Genomic DNA, 27537 nt, shown 5'->3' with positions numbered 1-27537 from the left:
ATTGTGCACTAATGTCTCTGATAATCAGAAAAGAGTATTTACAGTATTGGAAGTCTGTCAGCCGTTAGTTGGATGTAGACTTTGGGTTGTGCAAGGGCACTGTTGCTGCATCCTGGGCTTAGCCTAAGCCCAGGATGCCTAAGACTAATGTGATTGATTTAAAGAAATACAAACAAGCCAGAATGTTTTTTCTCCCTAAATATCATCATGATAATGTATGGAGCCATATACCTTTCTTTAGCACAGACACAGCAATAGGACTTGCTATGGGACAGCAGTTAAAAATCTGAGGTTTCTGTTTAGTTCTTCATGTTGAAACAACAATTGTTTCAGGATTGTCTTTGGGTTGTCTCCCAAAAGGCTTCGAGTGGACTGGATGTTTCCTCAAGTTGTTGTGTGTGAGGATCAACTGGATTGCAGTAATCCGTTTGGCGCCCAGATGTTTGAGTCCTCGACTTTTTAAAGACAGCTAGCACCTGACATGATACATATAAAGCTTAAGCAGGAAGTAGACTGCCCAAAATATTGACACTTCTCATTTCCCCTGTTACTTCTTATCCTCTCTGCATACTAATAAGAGGGGCAAACATGACACGAAAGTTCCCAAAGAGAAGAATAGAGGTTAGGATAACCTTGTTTACCCATTGCTATAATATCCTACCCTCGGTTTTTACTGCCTTTTGTCAGTATCTGACAATTAACCCCACAAGAATGCCTTAACCTTGTTGGCCGTTACCCCTGATTTATTGTGGCAGTTAAAGCAGAATAATCGGCAACCATTTGCCAACTTGGATGCTAAACAGAGTGAGTGTAAGATTTGCTGAGGCATACATATTGATCTACCGTGTTGACGACCTTTCCTTCATCTCCTTTTTATATTTTAAATATAGACCAAAGGAGCTGAATGTTACACAGAGTTCATACATGTGAAGGACCACACACATTAGAAATGTAAGGGATGAATCTCATCCTGCATACGTTTTTCTCACTGGACTCTGTCTGACTCACACTTATCTATTCTCAGTGGTAGCGTGCATTTACTCGTTGAAAAATGCTACATAAGGCATCACTCGCCTGCCTTATCAAAGCCTCTGCAGCTGTACAGATAAAGGGGCGAAAATAATAAAATAATTGTCTTTTCACACATGCACGATTGGCCAGGTGAACTACTTGACCCATGCCTAGCAGAGTATCAAGGCAAGACACATGCTGATAGGAATAAGGAATGCAAAAGTGTTTTATTTAATCATGGAGGCTTCCCCGTCTAACAGATTTGTGCAGTCATACAGCAGCATTTGGATTGATTCCATTAAAAGCAGATTTGGGTATCCATTACAAATGTTTAATACGGTGGAGAAAATCAATGTGGTACAATATCAAATTTAAATATATATCCAAGGTGCGTTATTTCTACTGAATCCCAGGCAATTTGACAATATGATGTCACGTAGCATTCATTGTTGCAATTCGAGTGAAACACAACGTTTACTGTCCATTTGTCTGTCTACTTCCCAAAGCTGTACGGTTGAGACTTGACAAACCTCAGAATGTTATCAGGTGATTAAATGTCTGTTATCAGTTGCCATCGGGAGCATAGATTTAAGGTACTCTCCCTCTTAATTGGCTTAGTAGGCCGTTATCATCTATTAATAAACTGGATCACCACAGGGAGGTTCACAATAGCAGCGTCGTCTAATGGCCATAGTCCTTTTAACTAGAGCAAAGGACGAAGTCAGGGGATAAAAAGTAAGAGGAGCGACAGAGAAGTAGTAAGATGGGCCAGAACAACACAGGCCTTTCTCCCAGGAGGCCATTGTTCGTGTCCGATTGTGGAACCAAAAGTCAACACAATGAATTGATGTATTAGTGCAATTAATAGCCGAGGCGTTCATTTGCTTGACTGAACTCAACGGGCAAATATTTTGGAGAAGCGACTATATGGGTCAGGCCTTAAAATCCCTTCGTATAAAGCCCTTGCTCAGCAAATATGGGACATCTTCTACAATCATAAAATAGTGTATTTTATCCGGTATGAATATTACTTTCATTAAGATTAGGCTATCGATTAACACATCAATTATGAATCATTAATTTCATCTACCTTCGAGAAAGTTACCGACCCTCGTCAGACACAACGAGTTTAAGGCTGGTTTGAGTTGAGGCCAGGAACTTATATTAGTTATAATTCACACAATTAAGCATGTATTTAAATCTGTATGTATTTAAAACTCTGACCATTTCATAACGTGTGGGTCAGTGCAGTTTGCACATTCGACCAAGTCTGAAGTATTACGATGGCTGAAGTATTACGAAGTATTACAATGGCTGAAGTATTACGAAGTATTACAATGGCTGAAGTATTACGAAGTATTACGATGGCTGAAGTATTACGATGGCAGTGATAACAGATTATAACAGCCATTTAAGGGGCTGACAGCATTTCAAACGGGTGCCATATATATGAATGTAATATTAGCTCATAGATTATTTATGTATGTGCTACTTCTCCCTCTTTGTTATTCATAGAGCTGTTACTCATTTCTGTAAAATGTTGAAGATTACAAATGATTGCTTTTATATCTGTATGTTGCACCAGAAATGATAAGAAACTTTATATTATTCATGGTCTTTGCCCAAATGTGCTAAACTGATCTAATCTGTGATAATGCAAGCACAATCTTAGAAATAAAGGACCAACTAAAAGTGATGCCATGGGGTCTCATTTGAAAAAAAAATACAATACAATACAATAAATATTAGGTCACGCACAGCAGGAAGCTGTTGCTGCACATTATCTGATGAGAGTTTCAAGGATGTTGTGAACACCATAACGGCCCCAAAATCAGCGAAGTAGAAGCAGGTGTTTTGTTTATGACAGCTGGCGGAAAACACCTGATTAAGAAATTATTTTAAGACCGTGGCACAAATCAGTGCCACGGTGTAAACGGTGAAATTTAAAAAAAAAACTGTTTTTGCAGAACTTTAAAACAATCCCCTCCTTTGGTATAAGTATAAGAGAACACTTTGTTTTTTAAGGATGTGAAAGCACTGTAGCCACCGCTTGTTTAGTAGGTCTGTTGAGCGAGGTCGTATTAGGAAAATCAATGAACTAAATAAAACAAGTTCCTTAATCGTTTCCTTTCGTGCTTTATAGTCTGCATGTTTTAGCAATTATGCTGCTACCTTTGCTTTACTGATGCTGGATATGCTCACAGGCTCATTCTATCTGACAGGCAGGTGAGTGTGAGTGTGAGGCAGCAAGGGAACAACCAAAAGGTAGATAAGGACAGTTAAATTATTTAATGACAAGTGGTAGATACAAATAGGTTCACAAGCCGACTCAGGTAGGTTGACAAGCAGGCAGACGCATGTGTAGGTTGACAAGCAGGCAGACGCATGTGTAGGTTGACAAGCAGGCAGACGCATGTGTAGGTTGACAAGCAGGCAGACGCATGTGTAAGCGGCACAGAAGCAGAAACACAGAAAACTAACGAATGACAACCGGGGGAAAGGAGCCGGTGTATGTGCTGCAGGGCTGATGAGGAAATGAGGTTTGGGTGGGGATGCTCGGCTCGGGTGAGGGGATACGAGGTGATTGCAGGGTCGATGGGAGCAGCAGGAGCCGGAATAACAGGAATGCCTCAAGGGGTGCGGTGGACGGGTGAGGAAAGACACTCAAGGGGTGCGGCGGACAGTGGTCTGAAGAGAGGCAGAATGGACGGGGAGCGACACAATGAAGGCGCGCATTGTGACATGAGCGGCCATGCATGCATTCGGCAATTTTTTAATTTGGCAATTGTTGCAAATGTGATGCAATTGTTGTATTTTGTCATTTTCGATTAACATTATTATTGCCGTGAAGAGCAGGGTGCATAGTACAGTACCTCATCCACGTTTACATATTTATTCTAGGACCTTAGACTTGACTCGTGACCCTCAAGGACCTGTAACCTGACCTTTTTCTAAATATCGACAACTCATTTCCCCATATGACCGATTTTCTTCTTTTTATTTATTCTTTGGTAAAACGGTTCCTGTAGACTTATTATTTACCAATGTTATTAATAACTACTATTTTGAGACGGTGCATAATTGCATTGGCAAGCTAACCCACATATTTTGAGTGAAGTAGTATCAGTAGGAATTGTGGTAGATAAAGAAACAGAAAATGCTTCGACTCACTAGTGCATTCTTTATTGACACGTTTATTATTTTTTATCCACCTGCCAGACAAAGTATGATGCAACTAATACACAAAACCATCCACTATTGAAACCTCTTTGATATATATTCTCAAACAAAACTCAATTAATTACTTATTTGGTGTTCATGCAGTTGTGTTCAACCTCTGTACTCGCAAGCGGAGACAAATAAATCTGTGTTCAGTCTGAGTGCTGTGGTGGGAGCACATTTAGGGAAACAATTTCAGGGGCTGCATTAGCTGAATTATGGACCGGGCCACAGCCAGCAGACCCCGGACTGCCAGGGGGGCTCCAAGCCCCAGGCCGCGCAAGACCTCCAAAGGAAGTTGAACTCTAAGGCCACCTGCGTGCTTATATGAGCTAACCACGAGGACCCCCCCAACAAGCCCCGTAAGCTCCAGTAGGTTACTGACATGTCAATATCGGGTAGGGAAATGATAAAACAGAAACAGACGTTTAGGTTCATCAGGCTGAGAGAATATTCCACATTCTCACAGCCTGAGGCTGGAAGCAGCGTTTTGCTTTGTTGGTGCAGGTCTTAATGTTCAAGATGTTGAGGGCTCGAACATATTGACTTTCCTTAGAAAGAGCAGTTGGTGCGCCTTCTTTGCTATTTTCAGCGTCGGTTCATACGCGAGGTAGACCTCGAGCACCTCGAAGACTTGTGAAGGATAAGACTCCTTAGTTTTACTGACAGCTTGTGGTCCAGGTGCCACGATGAGAATATTGGCGACGATGAAGGTCATGTCTGCAAACTATGGTTTGAGGGCCGTCTCGGCTGCAGCAGACAGACAGCTAAAGGATATCAGCGGTCAACAGTTATGTTTGTCTGGTTTATCAGCAACGCTGCTGTGACACTCAAGTCAGTACAGTCGATGGAGGTGAAGGTTTGGGGGCGGGACACATCGTCTCTTCAATCTTATCAGTGCATCTCAAATGAAGGACGGTGAAGAGGAGGACTGCCGTTGCTTTTGCTTTCAATAGTTTCAGCTGGTTTAAAAACATTTCTTTTTGCAGAAGAAGTCCCAAAGTAAAAATAAAAAATAAATTGAAAAAAAGAAGAGGAATGGCCACAAGTAAATCATAATTGAAAGTTTATTAACAGTTTGGATTACAAAGTTGTTCTGCATTTAATTCCATTACAGTACAAACCAGGAACTGAAGTAAAAGGCCACGCACTGGAGCTGAGGGACAGGGGAGAAAATTAAAAGGGCTTCTTAAGCAGATGTGTGAGGTGCTGGAGAGCCAAGACAGCTGGGGGCGGAAATAAAAGGGGAAACAACGGCAGAGAATAGTGGATGAGGGAGGAGAGAATCGAGCTCATCGGAACAACACAGCCCTTCATAGAAGGAGAGAATACAGACCTCCGGCAGCTTTACATAACGCTGCAAGAATAGCTGTCAGAAAAGTAGAGTTTTAAAACGGGATGCAAAACAACAAATGGATTATTTCCACATTTGCACTGAAACTAACCAGCTGCTGACATGATCTCTGAGGCGATGAGCTGTGTTTCTCAGATCAGGTGTGACACCGGATGTCTCAGCTCACAACACTGACGAGGACATCAAATAATCAAACTGAATCTGCCAACGCTCAAATCAAGATCAAATTCTAAATCGAGGATGAAGACAGGGAGGTGAAACGGATTCAGGCCAAAACGAATCTCCAGGCAATCGGAGAATGCCGCTCACTGATTGGCCGATGTTGTCAAAGTGAAGAGCCGGCACGGCTCTCTTTAGGAATTGGGAGGCTGGAAGGTCTTGGAGGTGGCAAGCATGGCTCGCACTTTGGCCATCAGATCCTGAAAACAGAGAAGAGAGGGATGAGTTTAACGTACGTCTCCACACATCGACAAGTATTGTATTCTGAATTAATCTGTGCTTCCCTCCCTCGAGCCATCAGGAATTCCTGAATACAGCTTAAAACATATTTTAAGTACCGAATAATACCCTGTAAGCACTAAGAATTAGATGCCTCCTCTCCTCCCCAAATCCTTATATCTACAGTCGCTTAATCCTCCATTTCAACATCTGACCTACTCACTATGACTTCAGAAAGGTTTTCTTAAACGAAAATGTATATTCCATTGTGTGTGTGTGTGTGTGTGTGTGTGTGTGTGTGTGGGGGGGGGGGCGGGCCTGGCACACACACTGAATGCACCGCACGACGGGAATCGAACAACGTCTCCTCCAACTGGAAATGAAATGTAACGTCTTAAACACCTCCCTATCAGCGGTGTGCTTTGTAACCACTTGGGTGAGTAGAACTGGCTTTCTTTTGATGTTCGTACTTCTAAACAGAAAAGGCGTGTTTTCTATAAATGACGTTATAAATACAATATATATACACAAGTAAAAAAGCAGCAAACAATCTCCCTCCGGCCAGCTGCAACCTTTCTTGTGGTTTTGTAGTGAAATGGAGAGGTATCATGTAGATCCGCGTCGGGCATTCCCAAACACTGGGTCCTGGACCCACAGGTGGGTTGCAAGAGATTTTATTAGGGTCGCAGAACTTCTTCAATACACCTTTGAGCCGCATGAGGGGCTGAATGTTCGTACTGTTGTGATAGTTGTAGACAACTGACAACATTGAATCCAATATGAAAGGCGTGCGTACATTTCTTTTTAAGTGACGAGAAAAAAAAAAAGAAGCATGTTAACTTCACCTAAATAGGTTTCGTTAAATTGATGAACGGAAATGTAAAGAAAAAGAGGAGCCTGTTAACAGCGCCTGAAAAAATATATTTGAATAAATACATCTCAACTTCACGGATCAGCCGTTTCAAAGAAAGCAACAAGAAGAAATGGAAACGCAAAGCGCAGGAAAAAAAGCATATTGTGTGAAAGGTATTCGATATAGTTCAAACCCGTGTGTTTCTCGGGAAGAATATTCAAATGCTAGTTTGGGCCAATTATGACACCATAGATTGTAGCAAGTAAGGAACTGCCACAATTCCAAATTCCACTCCAGGTGGAAAAGTTAAGTTGGCCGACCGGGGGTCAAACGCTCGCATTGACGTGTTAATCTGCATCCCGGGAGTTATTCATACGCACATGGACACAGATCCACCCTTGAGCTCTCCTGACAGACGAGACAAATGAACAGCTGTAATCACGAAGGGAATGAGCTGTCATATCAGATCACTCAGAGGCCTCTTTCTCTCTAACCCCCGGTGGATCCGAGCACGCGCACACAAACGAAGTGCGACGGGGACGTGACAAACAAAACAAATGCCCCAAATTATTGACGGCCAAGCTGGAAGTTGCTCCGCGGTTGATTCTCGTCTCTGCCGATGAAAGTGCAGCAGGAATTGTTTTACATTAATAGATGATCACAAGTCGCATTGCAGCTTTCGCACAGGGGATGGCCGACTGGTTGGATTACACTGAATAAAGATAAAGCCCACTCGCAAAGAAGAATTCCTATAAAGAATGCATGGGATGTTGACCTAAATATTCCTTATATCATCCAACAGTTTATGAAACATAAATACGAGTTTAGAATTTGAAATGTAATAGTCCAAAATATATTGCTGAGAAACAACGCACTCTGGAAAACATCATCTCGCACAGAAGACAATTCACAGATGTGCTTGTAATTGCAAAATAAAAGTGCAAGCTGAACATCTTGAGTTCTCCCTGCCTGGGATAAGTTCTCCACCACTTTCCTTTTTATCCTTTATCACAACCTCGATGAGACCTGACCATCTCAAAGTAAAATAATAACAATAAAAATACCTAAGGCAGGTCTCAAAGTGTGTCTGAAACAAAGCATCCATCAGATGAGTAAACCCAAAACAAATGTAAAAGAAGACAAACAGGAGGCGAATGAGAGACCGGTTGGGCCGAATAGCAACCAGGCGCCCTCGGGGAAGAGGAGACCATTAGGCAGATGAGGATGTGCTGAATTATTCAACATGTGTTTGTAAAACATCACAGATGGGGTATAAGTAGTTAGTGGTTGTGAATCTGTGCATGTTGCAACAGCGGCGAACGGCATGTTTTCATGAGCTCGCGTCTGTCGGCTTCGTTGAGATGAAGGAAGGAGACGAAGTTGTGTTTGAATACGCGGGGGAAGGAAATTCAATGTGTCGTTTTATGCACCGAGACTCGAGAATTCTGTGTGGGTTTGTATCCGTGGTGCATCTGGGGAGTGAACACCGGACAGTCGCTCTGAGACACGTTCTCCCACACACACAGGCTCACGGCCAGAGGAGAGAACATTTTCCAAATGTTGTGCAAGTTGTACCAGTGTTGCCTCCATTCACTCTATTGACCTCCATTAACTCGAGTCCCACTGCTTCTTGGATTCTGGCCTTGACTGCAAAGCTCTCTACATTCAGTGCCACACACACACACTCCTGAGCGCATTTAAATCCAAAACGGTGTGGGGCCCCACGAGGGAGGAGGGTGGGCTCCCTGTGTCTGGACCCCACAAGCTAATACTTACTAACACACACACACACACACACACGCCTGAGCGCATTTAAATCCAAAACGGTGTGGGGCCCCACGAGGGAGGAGGGTGGGCTCCCTGTGTCTGGACCCCACAAGCTAATACTTACTAACACACACACACACACACACACACACACACACACCTTTAATGCATGTAGTTGCACACAGGTTGCATGAGGATCAGAAAACATAAAAATATTGCATCACATGCAAGTAGAAATTAAATGAGTGACATTTCAGGAGTATTAATCAAAGATGGTGCTCTAACCTGATGTACATGATATACATCATTAGATCAGATAGAGTTCAGGTCGTGAGACGGTTGCCGACATGTCTTTCATCTTGGAATTGATTCACGGCTTCGGTCAAATCAAGAGATGCATTTTGAAATGTGTCTGGAGGAATGATTCTCCATCTTTCAACAGCAGTCCAAATTAAGCAAATTAACAGTGTGTCACAGTATTTCACTTAAGTGCTGGTGGAGAGAGACGAGCGAGACAAAAATAGAAAAGAAAAAACAACTTAAATTGAAGAGAGCGCAGTCGTGACTATTTGTCCTAATGAGAACTGATTGAAGTCAAAATTGTCTTGACAACACTTTGGAGCCTTTTTTTGGTCATTTAACAAAGAACAGTGACACAAACGTCTTACGGGGAAAGAAAAATAACTCAAATACGTATTTGATTAAATTAATCTGGTGATCTGTACACTCTCCTTACCCTCCTGTCATCTATTCAGCGAACAGCTTCATGCCTATTCTTTCCCTCTCGAACGGGGAGTGTACATGACAAACAGTTCACACGTTGCACATTGTTATTTTAAACAAGGTGGGGTCAGAATATAAAAGTGTGATGTTACATCTTTGATTAATATATCTGTACCGCTGTATCCTTTTTATCGTGCGCTCCTAACACCCATATGAGGAGCCCGAAGCTCCACAGAGCCATCCCATTCAATGTATCGCACACCCACAGATGTCGCGAGCACGGTGCACACACTGTGAGAAACGGGCTGCATGCAGAGCCTGGAGTGTGATTACTGTACTTTTATAGATGGAAGTGTCGATGCCGTCTTTAACTCTCAACGGGAGGTCGTGGCTTCTGTGAGCCATCGACGACGGCCGATTCCATATCACAGGGTTCCCGCGCTCTCAAATTCAAGGACCTCTCAATGATTTTACCGGCACAATTCCCACAAATTCAAGGACCCAACGTGGCATGGCTTGAGACGCGGATCAAGGTTAATTACGGTTGACACCCCATGGTGTGAGCTTTAACTCCGCATGGGGCCGCGTGGTCCGTCTTTAATGAGCCTCGAGTGCTGAAGCGTTGCTTCGCGTTAGTTTTGGTGCTTGTTTGCCGCTGCTCATGCACTCGAGCAGATGTACTTTAATTTTACTCTTTTAAGTAAAAAAACACCCATGTCTATTTTACCAACCAACCATGATGTCCCCACTTTTTATATTCTTAAACCTGCAATAACTGAGTTGTTAGCCAATTGCGGGGCAGCGGAAACAAGTTGTGAACACAACACTGACATTGTTACCTTTTAAGTTGATACATATTATCAGAAAAGTGGCTTATTCACACATCCAGCAGTTCCACAGAAACATGAGCACCCATGTGGAGTCGTGTTTCTGGACACCTGATGAATGACGAGTCCAACATTCACGGTCTTTCAGCCCCCGCTGTGCTCAGCAGCTAGTTGCTAACTGTGTCCAGCTGTACTTTGGTGCTGAGCAGATAACAGCAACCCAAACAGTGAAGGGACGTGCTGAAACTCACTTTACAGCCGTGTGAAGCTGCATATCAAAGGAATAATTCTCTGTAGGAGCATAAGTGCAAGCAAACTCTTCCACATTATAAAAATATAGATTAAAGCCAAATAAAAACAGTGCAGTCTACAGCCAAGGAGGCAAACAAAATAACTCTTGCTCACAATAATCAAAGGATGTTGGACGTCTGTGAAGAGGAGAGGTCGACATATTCATAGATTTTGGGAGGAGCGCATTTAACTTCACCTCCAGCACCTCAGCAGAAGTGGTAACCTGCTCTTTTTTTGTCTGAATTTACAAGCGCTGGAATACGGAACATTAGTTCTGCCTCCGTCCTCCACAGAGAGGTGAGATCCCACTTCCAAAGGGACTGTGTTTTTGTTGTTGTCAGGGGCAAGTTGGCCACGGTATCTGTCTTTGCATGTCACTCCGCTGGCATCCACTCTTCTGAAAGTCTTGGCTACGCTCCCAGAAGGAGTGCAGGGGGGCGGATGTGCAAACGTTTGTCAGAATGTTGAAATGGTAGAGTATGGGTGATGATCCCAATGTTACTCTGTTAGAGGTAGACACAATACCGGAAACACCTTTCAACCCCCGGAAACTCCTGCTTGAGAAAACTCCAGCTGATGAGACAGCAAGCTTGAAAAAACTCAGTCAATCGCATTTAAAATTCACTAGAAAATGACTTCAGGTAACAGCTAATAGGTACACTAATCTACAAGATGCAGGGGGAGAAATTTGTACCGCTAGACCAATTCCAAAAATACAAAGATAAAAAAAAAAAAATTAAAAGAAATTATATTTATATATATATATATATATATATATATATATATATATATATATATATAAAAATAAATAAATAAATAAATAAATAAAATACACTGATGTGTTGTATACATATACAGGAGATGTAGATGGTATAAAAAAAGAATTCCAGTAACATTTCCCTTCAAGAAGGTCCGAGACAAAAACAAGGCAGCACTTTCTGCTCTTCCTCCATCGCATGATGGAAAGACATAAAAGCACTATACTTGTATTTGGTGGGCTGTAAAGTTCAGTAGAGGACATATTTGGGTTGAAAACAAAGAACAATACCTGAGTTATTTTGGACTGAACGGAGGATACAATGGATGAGGCCACTGTCTTGTCTTTCTCCAGAGAACCACCCCTGTAAAGAGAAGAGAGAGATGGATAGATAGATAGATAGATGGATAGATGGATAGATGGATAGAGGGATAGAGGAGACAAAAAACAATTGTGTTAACAGGAGAGGCTATACAAAATTCATAATATCTTCTGACATTTTCAAAGTTGGACAGACATCAAGAGCTGCAGAAGGGAGAGGAGAGGGAAAACAACAGAGAGGTAAAAAGAGGGGTGACGTGTGATCTGTAAAGAAAACTTTAAATATCCACCCAGAGCCCAAACTACCACAACAACAATGTCAAACGCAGAGGAGTTTATAATGACGCAGACAAAAAGGAGAAAGTGCCACGATCGCAGGCCTCAGATTCAACTTCTTGGGTCTGTCCAAAGCTTTTAATCTTTCTTTATCGGACTGTTTTCATCTCCTCCACGTTGTCTATGTATGAGATGCAGATGTAGAACAGAGACTTTAGTCTCTTTAGGTAATGCTGCGTTTTAATATTTCAGGGTAATGAAAGTTAGAAAGTTCCTATATTAGCCGGATCAATTACAACTGGGGGCCAAGCTGCTGAGAGGATACTGTAGATATTTACATATTTAGGAATGAGTTCAGACACCAACTTATATTTTAATGAACACTCAAGAGTCTTTACAAAGGCGATGCCGATTGTTTCTTTTAGGGATATCAAATAGCTTTGATGCGAGCCAAAAATCTGGAGGAGGGTTTAGTCACGCTAGTGGAAAGTATAAATTCCTAGTACGTAAAATCAGGGAGCAAGAAAAAAAAGCTCACAAGAATAGTTCCCACTGCCATTAATAATATACAGAACCCCGAGAGACAGTCCAGTACGGAGGAGGAAAGCAATATTAATAGTTCAGGACCCTGCACGTCCTTCGCTTAATGAATTTGTAAATCTCCCTTCAGGAAGACGATAACCACAGCAATGATTCACATCTTCTAATCCATCCTGTCATCTTACCAAATAAATTACTTTACTGTGAATAATGCTGTTTTTATTTATTTATCACGACTAATCACTCAAATAATTGTGCTCTCAGAAAAAAACAAAAAACAATTATTTAAAAAAAAAGCATTCTGGCCTGAACAACGTGCATCATGTGGGGATGTTGTTTTTAAAAGCATTTTAAAAAGCATGAAATTAAGGTTTATGAAAAACCGTAGTTGTAAGCAAACTCTCCCTGCACAAAAAACAGCCTTTATGTATGTAAAAGGAAAACATATTTCCAGTGTCATCATTCATAAATGTTTTTTTGGGAAAATATCATAGTTATTTAAAAGTATGGGTTCCACGAATCACATATTTACACTGTTCAGTAGTTGCTGCACATTTACTAACCTCCAAATCTAACAGCTTGTATTTGGAAACTTTTTGGGGAGACATCTTTCATAACATCCAAAAACTGCCATTGCAGATTCTTTAACACTCATAAGTCCCTCTTAAAGAGAAATGAGGAGTTAACCTTGGATATTTCAGCACTATTATATTGCTTTTGATTTGGCCTCCAAGTATTTCCGTTTTTGTGGTCAGTCAGTGTGTGGAAGTGATTTACAAAAGTGTGATCTGGAAAGATCATGCTTTTAATACAGTGATAAAGATTTAGATTTAGAAAGATTTACTTCACAATGACCCGACAGATGACCTCAATAAAGAGGTCAACAATTTTATTTTATAGTGCTTTCAAAATAGGCTGTTTCTTTGCATAAAATATCCAATCTGTTAAGCCTTTTATGGCTCGTCTAAAATACATAAATCCCCAATATTGGCTAGTATTGGGGATTTATTGAACCTCTGTCCCAAAAATAAAAAAATATGTTCTCGTGATTTTTTCCCGTGTGACACAACAGATATTTAGAAAAATGCAAAATACATTCCCTTTCTTTGATGTTCACTTTGTCTTTGCCCTGCAGCTTTAAATTCAGTTAATTTATTTGTGAAGTGATGCCACCCAAAAATTCCACGATATTACATTCATCTCATCTTCTAATAAGATACATATGCAGGGACTTTATCGCTGACCACTTGTTTCAGCTCTATTCTCTCTGTTTACAGCATTGTTGGGCAGTGCAGTAATGCGTTGGGATTCTGATCATATTGGGCTCTTAAATCATTTTGTATGCGAGAGGGTACATTTGCTCAAAAGAGTTGTGCTTGGTCTCGTAGTGGAACTTCACAGCGGCGCATGTAATAATCGTCACGGTCTCTGAACATATGAGACATACTGGTTTTGAACTGCCCGTAGGAAGAATTAACATTTCAGAGTCTGGTTAAAAGCTCTCGCTGTCCACAGTTCTCTCTTTTTGGAGAACGCCATGTGAAATAACTTCTGACTGGCTTATCATTCTCCGACTACTTCGTTTCTGGACCCGTCTTCCCCGAGTACATCCCAAGTCTCTTAATTGTCATTTTCTCTCCGAGGAGCCACGAGCGAGGATGAAATTCTGAGAGATGAAGCACTTTTAACATCATTCATTATCATTTCCATTCAGTCACGTGAAGCTGATCATTCCGGAGCGCCGGGTTTCATGAGTTATGCAATTTCAATTTCCCCGAAACACTGAGCCTAATAAATTGAGCCCAGTGTTCAAGAGAAACCTAAAACATATTCTGGGTTATTTAATAATGACGTCACAATCAGAATTGAATTAATAAATAAGACAAATGTAGAAATACCACACACTGGATATAAATAGACAATGCAGTTTGTTTAACAGGAAACGGGCTACAGAGAGAACGCTTCTCTAATGTGGCGGTGATGATAACTGTGTCTGTATTATAGAAGTACACTGATCATGTGTGAACACAACAACTCTTTCAGAAGTCTCTCCAGCTGTTAAACAGCTGGATCAGCGGCCGCCTTAGAGGAAAATGACGTCTCATTTTTCTTAAAACATATTTCCTTGTTTCCTCTCTCCTTGCATGGTTTCCTTGCGACTCCCCATGCACCCCTGGTGGGAGGGACTAAGACGCGAGGAAACAGGGATGCAATTAAGAGACCTGGGATGTACCCTAAGTTGGGAAGTTTATTGTGATACACACATTTGATTGGCCGAGTAGCATCACGTTATGTAATTTACAACGCATGGAATTGGGCGGTGTGTTTCCTGGCCGTCTGAACGAGTGCCGTAAAGGCTAGAAAAGTTAAAATAGAGGCGCTCCGTCAAAATGTAAGAATTCTCTATTATCTACAGGTCCGGATAGATCGGCGTCCGATCTATTAGTGACCCCTGCCCTATTACATATACAGAGCCAGCTTATCAGAGAGCAATGACCACAGATAGACATTCCCTTTTGAAAAAAATGATTTACTATTTACAATCCAGCATCTGTGCAGTTAAAACAAACTATACTCAAACATTGGCACTTCCGACCAGAGCTATCCGCCTATGAGGGATGTATTCTCCAAATCTCTACTGACTTTATCCTCGTCCACTTGGATATCATTTGCCCCCACCAGCTTTTATGGGTCTGCTCACCGCTCGAACTCCACTGATGCAAAAGGGGCTTAAGCACTCACGCATGGGGAAGAAACTCAAAGTCCAGTCATCATAAGCTGCAGCAGCAGCAGCACTCAACGTTATCTATACACTTAAATGTAGACTGGTTCCATGTCGGCCAAACCAAACAGGCTCTAAAACTGAGGATTGCAGAACATAAGACTGCTAATCGCGCTAAGAATCTTGAGCATGCAAACGTTATAAAGTGAACGCAAACCATGGATCCAACCTGACATTCTGCGGTAGTGAAAATATTTCCTTAACTCCAACAGGAGGGGACACCGAACAAATAAACTGTTATGCAGAGAAAGCGACGGGATTCAGACACAGAACCACACAGATTAAACGAGGAAATTAAAGTATCTCGTTTCTATGGATGGTCTGAGGCTCCACCACCTAATACATGGCATATTTGATTTCAATGATATGCATTTCCAATGTGACATCTGACACCGACGGCTTCAGCCCGTAAAAAAGATGTGCGCGCTGCATGATTTAACATTTGAGGCGATATGACCCGATGCGACGTGCAGGGCAGCATTTCTGTGTCCGTTAACAAGCCAGCTTTCTTCTGCTCTGTGCTAGATTGATGTCGAACACGACTTCATCCCGCTAATCACCACCTCTGTTGACCGACCTTTCCGCACTGAACAAAAACTCTCCGCACGCGGCTCCATTCTTGAAAGTATGCTGCTGGATTAGGTACAAATTTGAATCAAAAAGAACAAATTACACCTAATATTCAGTAAAATTCAGTGCCGTTTCACCTGTAAAGTTTAAACGGTGACCTCTGAATTTGTATTTGTTGGTGCTTCGTTTGCCTTCCCTCAGCTCCCGTAGTACAGTGGCCATATGTTTTGTTTGGGAACAAAGAGGGACGGGAAGTGATTTAGCCTCATGTTAATTTTGCAGCCCATAGAGCACGACATATTTCCCTCTAATATTCCTAAATTAATGTATGCAGCTTTAATTGTCTCTTTGTTGTACTAGCAAAGCAATAACCCCGAGATCTCAGAGGGGATTGCGTCCGCTGCCGTGAGAACCTTTGTGCCTTACGACCTTGAAGCTGAAAGATGTTGGCTCTCAGCCAGTCTCACCGCGTTGTTCGATGCTGGATATAGAATTCCTTGGACGAACTTTGTTTTACCCACTAGATTTTCAAAGCCAGTATAAAATATGTCATGGGCTCTGATCACCACGCCAGGAGGGGGAAACCATCCCACGTCCTTCGTAGACGGCGTTTGCGGGAGGTGACCATGTCTCCAAAGTTCTACTTTAAACAGAATGGTATGAATTTATAACGCTATGATGTGGAGTCGCTGTGTCGTTGGTTTTCAGCAAGAATCATTCCAAAGACGATGATCTTCAATTTGTTCCCCTGCCATTTCCTACAAAAGATATAGAAGAAGGGCTTTATGGCTCCAAACCATAGACCAGACCAGAATTGCGTCATCCACAAGACCGCGCTCCCTATTGGGTGACAAAAATATGTATCGATGCCTCGATAGGCAATATCCGGCCTTGGTGTTCAACTTGGAAAGAGTAAAGTGGCATGACGGCGATAAGCGTTTATTTATTTATTTTAAGATCCTTTTAAGGTTTTTTATCCCTTAAAAAGGGGCGTGGTGTTTTGTGAGGTACCCATATATGTGTTCTGATGTATTAGTTGTATTCAAGACATCTTTTGGGATAATACTGCCAACCTATGATGGCCCAATACATCGAGATGAAGAATACAAATATTCATCATTCTGAAGCAAAATGATGAAGATTCCATTCTGCAAAGCAGCAACATGGTGTTCAATGGAGGTGGCAGATTTACCACTCAAAATCCCCCCTCCATCCTATCCTCCTCTTTTCATTCCTTGAAAGAATTGGTGCTGGATTTCAGTCGGGGGAAGATAAAAGTAGGCTTCTCATGTCTTGATGGCGACTATCGATGTTTCCAGTTGAAATGACGCTAATCAATCTAATGTTTTAAAAGCTCTAGCTTACTTACGTTTTACAGGTCACTTGTTTTAAGAATATCTTAAAATGGTCCTAACTCTAATGGCTACGTACTTCATGTCATGCTAAAAGGCTGAGGCTTTTCGTTTCTTTAGTGAAGAGACATTCAGTTATATAAAAAAAAGAATCAGTTGATTGACAGGCGTGTGTAGAGAGTTACCTGGAGTGGGTCAGGCTGGAGGCGGGGCTAGCTGATGGGGACAAAACTCTGCCGGGTGAAGAATATGGGGAGAGAGAGGAACCCACAATTTGCATCTGTCCTGAAGATGACAAGAAGCCCCTTCTTTTTTCAGGAGGGGACCTTGGAGACAAATGTGAGAAGGAACTGAAACATTGCAGATTCAAGCAGTGACACCATACAGTACACAATTTATCAGGGGCGTGGAATACTGTCTGAAAACGGTGCTCGTGTAAGTCATGCAAGGACAATCTGTCCATCGCAGTTTCCATCAGCGGTCATTTGGGGATTAAGTAGTCTACGGACACAATTTAAAACATTACTCAATGTATAACACACACACACACACACATACACACACACATTACTGTATTGTGGGAGTCATAGCGCCTCTCTGCCTTGACGGGTGTGATAATCAATGCTTTCAGTGATAAAGTCAACACAGCTCTATGTAAGAGACCCATAATTTTCTCTCTCAATGCAGACTCATGACATCTGCTGTTTGGTTTACCTGGATCTCGAATGCCCCCGGGGCAGGCTGGCGCTGCTGCTGGGATGATAGCGCTCCCGCTCTCTCTCGTCACGTCTCCTCTCGGTTGAGGGGCCCCTCCTGTCCTTTCTCCCCGGGGAGTGCGAGCGGGATCTGGCCCGACAGGAGGACAAAGAAAGTAGAAGAGGAGGACAAGACGTTGAGTTACACAAGACGGAGCCTTTAGCGGATGAGCTGCTGCATTTGAAATGAAGAACACAAATAGATGAAGTGAATAGGTAGGTGAAAAGAAGGCAATAAGACAACGACCGAGGTAATGTGCAAGAGGAAGAAATAAAGCAAGCTATCCGGGTGTTTTTTTTTAAGGAACTTAAAACTAGGAATAGCCAGAGGATGGTTTGCAATGATTCCATTAGACTACTGGTCGAGGTGGATGGGGCCCAATTCACGGTCAGGCAATACAGTCTCAATGCAGTGCAACAAAAACACATTTCACAATTCTGTGAATTTACTTTAATATACATCATGGACTAAATATGTAAATACAGTTTTTCTAAACTAGTCCGAAAAGAAAACAGTATTACATATTTATGTACTATATGTATATATATGAGATAAATTCCCTTCTCAGATTTCTTTGCAATAGATTAAAATGCTCTACTGGCTAGTACCCCTTTTTCTAAAAACAAAGCCGAAAAGGAAAGAACAGCAGGGTTAATGTCAGCTTGTGCTGGCTGGTCAATATTGGCCTTTGATCACGTGACATCAACCTTTAGTTCATTCTTAATTCACATGTTCTTTGTCGTAAATTCTGTTCTCTTCCCTATGCCTCTGAACACAGGTTGTTCAATCACTTCTCAGTCTGTCACATTAAATGTCTTATACAGCAGTTGCACCAATCATCAGTCTTTTGTCCAAAAAGACTCATTTATCTTGCTAAATCGGAAAAGTGACAGTCATACAGTCAAAGAATATTTATGTGCACACCACTTTGAATAAAGATCAAATGTAATGGTTTGATTCTTAGAGATTCCCAGTCCTGCCACTGGTGGTCTTACCGAGTCCTGCGGGATCTCCTGTAGGCACTGGGAAGGGCGTGTTTGCTCTTCGACTTTGACCGCGATCTCGACCTCCTCTTGTGTTTTTTCTTCTTTTTGTCTTTGTCCCTCCCTTTGTGCCTGTCTCTGTCTCTAACCCTGTCTCTTTCTCTTTCTTTCTCTCTCTCTCTTTCCCTGTCTCTCTCTCTTTCCCTGTCTCTCTCTCTATCCCTCTCTCTCTCTCGCTCTCTGTCTCTCTCTCGCTCTCTGTCTCTCTCTCTCTCTCGCTCTCTGTCTCTGTCTCGATCTCTGTCTCTGTCTCGATCTCTGTCTTTGTCTCGGTCGCGGTCTCGATCTCGCGCTGCTCCTCTGGAGGTCGTGTGGGAGGATGAGGAGGACGGAGGCTCCCTGCTCCGATGGGCTCCTTTGTTCTCCACGGCCGGTCTTTGATCCTGAGGATGCGCAGGTGGTGCAGACGACACATGAGGAGGGTCAGACAGGACCGAGAGGGCTTCTTGCATCTAGAAGCAAAATGTAGAAAGAAGAGGAGCGAGAGCAAAGACGTCAGTGAAGGCATTGTTGGAACCGAAACATTAGGACACTGGACCTTTTCTTTTTAATTGGCAAGGTATTGATTATATTAAACAGTCACTCAGTCTCCCTCTTTATCATTAGGGAAATTGTATGAATTCCCAAATGATTGATCTCTCTATTGAGCAGTATTGATGTAGCTACAACAAAAGAAGGTGGTGGTATAATGTAATAATAAGGATATACCCACAAAAAAAAAAAACTAGATGCACTAAAAGGGGCATGAATAGGATCATAACCAGCTGGCTGAGGCAAAGTCACAGTTCCTTACTCTGAGAAATGATTGCTTATATTCTTGCATAAAAAAAAGAAATCCTTACTCAGCTGATTAAAATGTGTGAGTTACACAACCAAGTGCAGCCCTCTGGCTACATGCTGAGTTACAACCGTCAGCTGCAAAGTGCCTCTAATTACTCCAATGTGGGTCCGTCTGCTCATGTGAGATTGACCTGCTGCTGGATTCCCACTGAAAAGACGGCTTCAGGCCATCAGTGGATTAAACACGACAGTAAATCCTTCAAGGTCAGATTTTATCTTTGGTCTTAGATTGCTCCTGGGGTTACCCTTGTTACATATGTATGATTTCATGGTACCTAAAGGCCAATTAGATCAAGAAAAAGATCAAATGGCACATTTTATGTGTTAACATTCCCGGAAATGGAGGGACTACCCAAGTGATAAGTGATGAATATGGAAGACAGCAAGGAAATTAATCTAGGCCCTCTCAAATTCAATCACCCCACCTCCTACCCATCTGCTAAAATTGGTAAGAAAGGGGTGGAGCATAGCAAGAGAGACAGGGAGAGACAGAAGGAAGTAGAGAGGGAAATGATGATGATGAAAGAAGATGAAAGCAGGAAGCAAATGTGGTAAAGAGGTACAGGCAGGAAAGACACAAAGAGAGAGTGCTCACAACAGACGATCAATACGTATCTATAAACAGGCAGGCAAGAGGTAGACTATTTATTACACCTTTCTATTTGCCCACTATCTGGTGCTTGGGCTAAGGGAGAGATAATGAAATGATAGGAAGCAAGGTTTGGTTTAAAATTAGGACCGACATATTGGGAAGCTTATCCCAATACCAGAATGAGAAAATGTCTGCCCTCTCACGACTGCTCTGGCAAGATAGGAAAGTTCGGACAGTAAAGGTCGGACTCGGCTACGCTTCGTGTTACTTACTTTCCACAAAGCACAGGTCTGAACTGAATGCCATAAGATTAATAAAGAAACTACACCAGCACAAGCTAAAACAATTCACAGAGAGAGTTTAACATACACACACATATATATATATATATATATATATATATATATATATATATATATATATATATATATATGTTGGCTTGATTCAAATCACAGTACTAAATATATCACTTCATTATTATCTCCCAGGCTCAGAGAAAATAAAATCCATGTACATAAAGTGAAAGATACACTTTTTTACGTTAAATTAGTCTCCACACACAAAAACTGCTCGTAGTCCCAATAATTATCAGACCAGCACTGCCTCTCTGTATTTTATAAACGGCACATAATCAAATACGAAGAAACAACATATTTTTTTTATTCGATTGTGCAGTGTCTGACATGATGACATCAAGAATAGGCTGGGCAGCAGAACATCGCTAACTAATTAATACGGAAATTGGTGGGAAGAATGTTTGAGGAACTTCAGTGTGAGGAGCAGGCTAGCCTCCCTCATGTTCACAATGGTCAATAATCAAAGGCTTCGATTGCATACGTTTTAAAATCTATCAGTGATGGCTCAGAACGCTTGTATTCCTTCATGTCATTATTCTCCAAATCATCTGTGTTCTAAGCGACAGTTCTGTCATGTCTGAATAAACACAAGAGAAACATTTATGTTAGTCATCTTTGCCTGACAAAAACAATCTCCACGTTAATAGTGCGATGAAGCCAGCAATGCCAGAGCGCTTTGTTGAGTTATTGAAATAAAAATTGATCCAGCAGAACTGGAGGTATTGGCTTTTCTATTTCCACCCATTACCCTTCCTTGTCATAACCGGATTATTCCATACGGCAACAACAGTACTGAAACACAAGCTTTATGCATATTACCAATGTCAGCATTTCAAAGTAGACGTTACTTAGTCATTGTAGTCACTGACCAAGAGACAGCTGATGTTCAAAAACACATCCCTAAAAGAGTGACTTACAAACGCAGAATCTCGGCCTGTAAAGCTCATTCACCACGTTCTACTTACAAGTCTGACCTACCGATTCCGATTTGGGATTTTCTTTCTTTCTGTAACTAAAATTGTATGCATGCACACACATTTTGTTACTTTTCTTAATTAAATTGTACGTTAAAAAAAAAAGTCAGTTGTTTCAAATGTGTTTAAGGTTGTTCCTCCACTAATTATTTTGGACTTACAGGATTTACAAATGGCTTATGTCTCTTTCACTCATGCTGAGGAACTTACACACACGTCATGTCGACAGTGTGGGCGTGTGTGTGTGTGTTTGTGACTGTACTGTGTACCACGGCTGCCACTGTGTGCGCGGCATGCATGTTGGCGGTACAGTAACCATCAAAGTTCAATTTGACCAAAAATAAACAATACACACAGTAAATCATTACGCAATGTATAACACACACAAACACACACACACACACACACACACACACACACACACACACACACACACACACACACAATATTAAACCAGCATGTTCTCCGGCTTTCTAAAATACAGCATCAAAGCCAGAATATTCGCCACAACTAGAAGTTATGGCTCATGACCTTAAAGCCATTGTGATCTCTTCAAAGTGCGGATCAATGATTAACACATCATTACACATCCGTGTGCCAGCTGATAGAATCAAGGGATAAAAATAGAAGAAAAGTAACCTTGTAATGTCATTCCCCATGTTGCGTTCCCCTTTACCGTCCCAGCACATAATGCACTCCAATCGCTTCAGCTAGAAAATCTCTTTTTAATATGTCCAATGCTTACCAATAACAAATGTTGATTAGATAGAACCCCCCTCAAAAAACAACAACAACCTATGAAGACTTTTAAGACATACAGCACGTTGTAGACTGACCACCAACCAACACAAGCTCACAATCTCCAGCTGCCCATCCATCCTGGATGTTAGAAGTTCCTTCAGGGTACATGAGCTCGGATGGAGACCGCAGCGGTCAGAGAACATCTGGAAAAGAGTCACAGAGCTGGCGCAACATTGACAGCAGCCTGCCAACTGCCACCTGGCCCAACCGGCAACAGGCCAGTTCACCACGCTTCAGTTGAGCTCACACAAGGAGCTGAAATGAAGCCTCCATCAAGTGGACAGGACATCTACACATCAGATGACCACCGCCGAGTCGGATTAACGCTAAAGTATTCTTGCCTTTCTTTGTCTGTGTTTAATATGACACAGGGCTGCACCATTGCATGCACTTTCAGACGATATGAAAATATATTGGAATACTAAAAATGTATTTGCTTGAACCCTAGTTAAATCACGTCAAAACAAAATAAAAAATAATTGTCACTTCACTTTTCACATACAATTTCAATTCCTCTACCTTCTGTATTGCTACATGTTAGTTTACCAGCTTTCCCAAGTGCCCACTCCACAAGTGTGTTGTGTATATAAATAAAATCATACAACAGTAAGGCATTAAGAATACTTACACAAACACACTGAATCCTATGGGATGAAACCATCAGGAAAAATAAACTCATGGCTCCAACAAAGATGACAAAACAAGCTCACTAGATCCTGGGAAAGTTTCAACCCTCAATCTTTTATTTAAAACAGGACATTATGAGCCAAGGAGGAAAATAAACTAGGCTTCTTGTTGAGAGTGAACAGCTGCGTAGTGATTAACTTATTCAGGATACAAATCCCACCTTTTTGATTGATTGGAATTGCTGTCACAGTCCAGGCTTAAAGCTGCTCCGTCTTTGGAGATTCAGCTCAATAACAATACGTGATGTACTTCATCTCCTGGAGAAATGTGACCTTTCAATGTATGCCTTTTAACAATATATGTGACGGATGTACACAAAGATAGTCCCTCAACAACCAGACATTCATCCCATAATGATTTTTTGCATGGTTACAAACTGCCATCAATACAGCCAAACACAGCTCCTAACAGCTGTAGGTTCCTGCAACTTCATTTGCACATAATGAACCATCATAGAAAAGAAAACACAATATGCCATCTGGTATCAACAGGCATACAGACCGGGGCTGTTTTCGTATGGGCTACTAAGCCAGCTGTACTAAATGTAATTTTATATTTACTGAACCTCTTCTATGACCAAAGACTTGACTGCAGTTCAAAAAATAAGAGGCTAAAAAGAAAAAGCAGAGCCAGCTCAAATTTGCCACTGACCTCAGGGTGTATGTGTCTAGCCAGGGCTGTGGACATTAACAATTTGATGAGGCAGGCTCCATTGTACTGACAAATGTGTGCTTCTCTATCCACTGCCACTGGGCCAATAGGCAATTATTGGACACAGTACTTTTCCCCTGACATCATAGACGACTTCTATTTGAATTCTGACGGCAACTTGTTGCAGTTACCGGACTCAAGTGACTCGCAGCACCCTATTTGCCCTGATTTCAGATGGACAAGTGTGACACCTGGCCGGCACGTCTCCCTTGGCATGACCTTTGGGATTTTAGAGGCCCAACATGGTTCAACCCTTGACATGAGATCCCAAACTGCAATCAAACATGAAGCACTTTGCCATTTTCTCAGCATCACATACAGTAGAGCTCTTAAATTGTACTAATGGAAATAAAAACAATGTTACAACATGTTACATTGGCCAGGTGGAAAACAACTCTTTAAAATACAGAGAAGTGTATACGTATGTCACTCGTTGCATGAGGGGCCAAGAAATGTGTACAGTGTGAAGTCACACCCTCCCTAGGTCGTGATTCATCAGTATAACTCGAGTCAGCCATGTTACCAACTGCTGAATATTGCATCTTGCCAACAGATAGATGAATTTAAAATGATTGCAGGCATGAGAGAGTAATAGGGAGCTACAGTAATTAAATGCATACATTCTCCATAGCACTACTTTGTTTATACTGTTGTAGCTCTGAAGGTTATGCAATATGACACCAAGTGCCTGATCCACATGTGACTTGAAATGACACTTGGGACTTTCAGAACCAACCACTCGGGATTGTGTCATGATTTGAGCGAAAATGATAGGATTAAGCTTCTCGTTTCAAAACGATTGGCACATAAACCCGTGGCAAAAGGCTGATCAAAGGTCATAAACCATTCACCCACCTCAAGCTGTGCAGCCGAGTCCAGCCCAGCCCTCTTGGCCTCAGGCTCCCCAGCGAAAGGGCTGCGAAGGGTCTGTAGGAAGAGCGCTGCCTTCCTCTTCCTCTCCGCCTGTAGCTGTTTCTCCTTGGACTCCTTAGACGCCTGGGCCAGCTTCTCCCTGGCTGCAGCGGCCAGACGGTCCTCCAGTTTCTGCTTGGCTAAGGGGGGGGGGGGGGGGGGGGGGGGGGGGGTAAAAACAGGTGAGAGATGGTCCTTGTCTGTTTGTACCGCAGCCAGATACTATTATAGTCTTATGAGGGAGGAGGAAATGATTGAAAAGACAGAGTGGCTGTGAAGAGTGATTATGATCTGCTCCTTCTGACCCCACATAAATGGTCTTTGGAAGGCAAATAACTCAAACCGAGAGAGAAGAGGGAGAAAACACGGGGAGAGAGAGGAACACATGCATTTTAATAGTGTAGGAAACAAGAAAATATAGAGACGGATAGAAAAGTGAAAGACAATAAAGAAAGGATGTGAACAAAGTAATCTCACTAAGATGATGTCATTGTCAATGCACAGCAGATGAAAACTCCCTCAAGAGAAAAATGCAAGCGTTTGTGCTTTAAATTAAAAGGCCTCACTACATGGTGGGTATTTTTGTGCAACGCAAGGTTTATACAGAAAAAGCAAAGTAGGAGGGAAGATGTGGGTGGGGAAGAAGAGACAGACATCTGAGTGAAATTGGGGGGGATGAAAAAAAATTGCATGGTTTTGAAAGATGAGGAAAGGAGATGAAGTGACAGAGACGGGTGGGGGATAGATAAGTAAAGAGAGCGCAAGAATGAGATGAGTCACAGTGAGCAAAAGGATGAGTGCGACAGGGACAAGACAAGACGTATAAAAAGGAAATGCTTGCGGAAAACAAGTTGTTGAAGTTATGCAATCGTCGGGTCTACAGCTATCTCTTCAGGGTTAAACAGAGTAGCTGCCGAGGCCAATCATATTTGAGTATAGTGGAAACAGCAAAGTTTGAGCACAATCCCCCCCGTACCCCAGACAGTGACGCAACATACCGTGCTGGCCAGGCTGAGTCTGACTGCTGTATTTATAGACTAATCTCACTCTCACTTTATTGTAGAGGGAAATCTTTCTTTTTTTCCTCCAGTACAGTGCTCAAAAAATGTGGTGATTAACTGATGAACAAAGAAATTAATTAATTCACAACAATTTTGATAACGGATTGATCATTTAAGTAAATGATCAAGCAAAATGCCAAACATTCTCTGGTTCCAGCTTCTTATTTGTGGAAATTTGCAGATGTTTGCATTATTGACAACAAATTAACAAATAAGCAATGGATCCAAAAAGTAATTGATACATTGACAATGAAACATCCTTAGTTAAACCAGCAATTTAGCCAAGTGGAGGCAGCAAAAACAAGTTGTTCATGGTGTGTCAGTCATTCCCCTTTTAGCTCTATTTTGGTCTCAACCAACATATCAGGCTCTTTAGCTCCTAAATGCTCCACACGGCATCCAATGATAGTTGCTGTGAACTCCTCAATGATCACAGAGACTATCTTCACTACTGAAAGTATCTATAATTGCAGCATATCAAACAACATCCCTGAACATATTCTCACATTGATTTAAGATATACTGGTATTTTCCATCTCCCATCACCACTATGAAATATATACACTGGGACATGTTTGCAGAAACTTGAACGATTCATGTACTTATCTATGGCTGCTTTCCAGACCATCACTACAGATTAGCGTTCTGCTGTCTGCCACTGATTCTCCTGCTATGGGATCAAGTTCGGCCTGCTGAGTGACAGCCACTTTGCCTCACAGCAAAGCCAATTCAGTCAGCTATTTATTAGGCTTTGCCAGCCTCTTTCTCTGGCTGTCTGTCAGCTCAGAGAGAGAACATTACTCTCGGAGATTGTTCCACTGAACCCAAACGGGACCAGTCAGCATGCTTGGGGAGTAACGGAACACATGATCCAGCGGTTAGGACCCGAAAACAAGTAACCGCATTCTGTTACTGAAAATACCAAAACATGTAGTAGAAATAAGGTGTTATTCTGGTCTCAGGGAGATTCTATACCATTTTGCTCCATCCTTCGTGATCGTATGAAACGCTGAAATCTTCATTCTTAAAGACCTACACTGCAATATGACAACAACTCAAGAGAGGCCCGCCACCTCAACGCGTGTCTCTGCATGGCAGCCTCATGACACATCGCAGCAGGAAGAGAGTGTGTATTAAAGTTGCACATAAGTATTGAAAGAAATAGCGTTACCTTAAGCGGAAAAAACATAAATACAAGAATCTTTCATCTAAAATAAACAAAAATGCTTGTGTAGGACTCCATCACTTATAGCATGAGAAGACGACTGTGGACATTTTTTTCATTTCCTTTAAGTTGCATACTGTACCTACATTACTTTAATATATTTCACAATAAAGCATTAGTATGCTTACCGCACAGAGAAAAATACTAAATTCACAAAGATGATTTTGGACATGTACAGTTCAACCTCAATGTTTTAATAAGAGATCCACAGAAATGTCTGGCAAAAGAGAAAACCTTTAGAATTGCTTTTTTGTTTTTTTAAGTATTTCAGCTTTCATGGAGGCTTTGAGGGCACCTGCTCAAGCAATTATTGGGTCATTAGCAATGATCAACTCACACCTTTAGTATCGAAGGCTTGTGCGACTGGTTAACAACTATGGTCAAATGGGTTATTGATAATCATAATTGCAACAGCAGATTGTCAGTTATTGTTGGACAGAGATGTTAAAATGTACCTTTGGAAAATAATTTTATGTTTTAGCTGCAGACGAAGGTGAA

The 27537-nt window shown here is 41.8% G+C and overlaps 1 protein-coding gene across 2 annotated transcripts in view; it reads right to left on the bottom strand.

The window, feature by feature from the left end:
- Positions 1–5279: 5279 nt before the first annotated feature.
- sfswap (splicing factor SWAP) overlaps positions 5280–27537 on the bottom strand; it is a 43369-nt gene continuing 21111 nt past the window's right edge. For both annotated transcript variants that reach the window (XM_034546414.1, XM_034546415.1), the window contains exons 14-19: positions 24697–24893; positions 18833–19332; positions 17796–17927; positions 17267–17407; positions 11532–11604; positions 5280–6003 (exon numbers count right to left, since the gene is read on the bottom strand). In XM_034546414.1, coding sequence (XP_034402305.1) covers positions 5938–6003; positions 11532–11604; positions 17267–17407; positions 17796–17927; positions 18833–19332; positions 24697–24893 — 1109 coding nt within the window. In that variant the 3' untranslated portion in view covers positions 5280–5937. The remainder of the gene's footprint in view (positions 6004–11531; positions 11605–17266; positions 17408–17795; positions 17928–18832; positions 19333–24696; positions 24894–27537) is intronic.

This window comes from Cyclopterus lumpus, chromosome 12 (assembly GCF_009769545.1).
Source record: "Cyclopterus lumpus isolate fCycLum1 chromosome 12, fCycLum1.pri, whole genome shotgun sequence".
NCBI lineage: Eukaryota > Metazoa > Chordata > Actinopteri > Perciformes > Cyclopteridae > Cyclopterus > Cyclopterus lumpus.
This window is presented reverse-complemented; position numbering and strand designations above follow the sequence as displayed.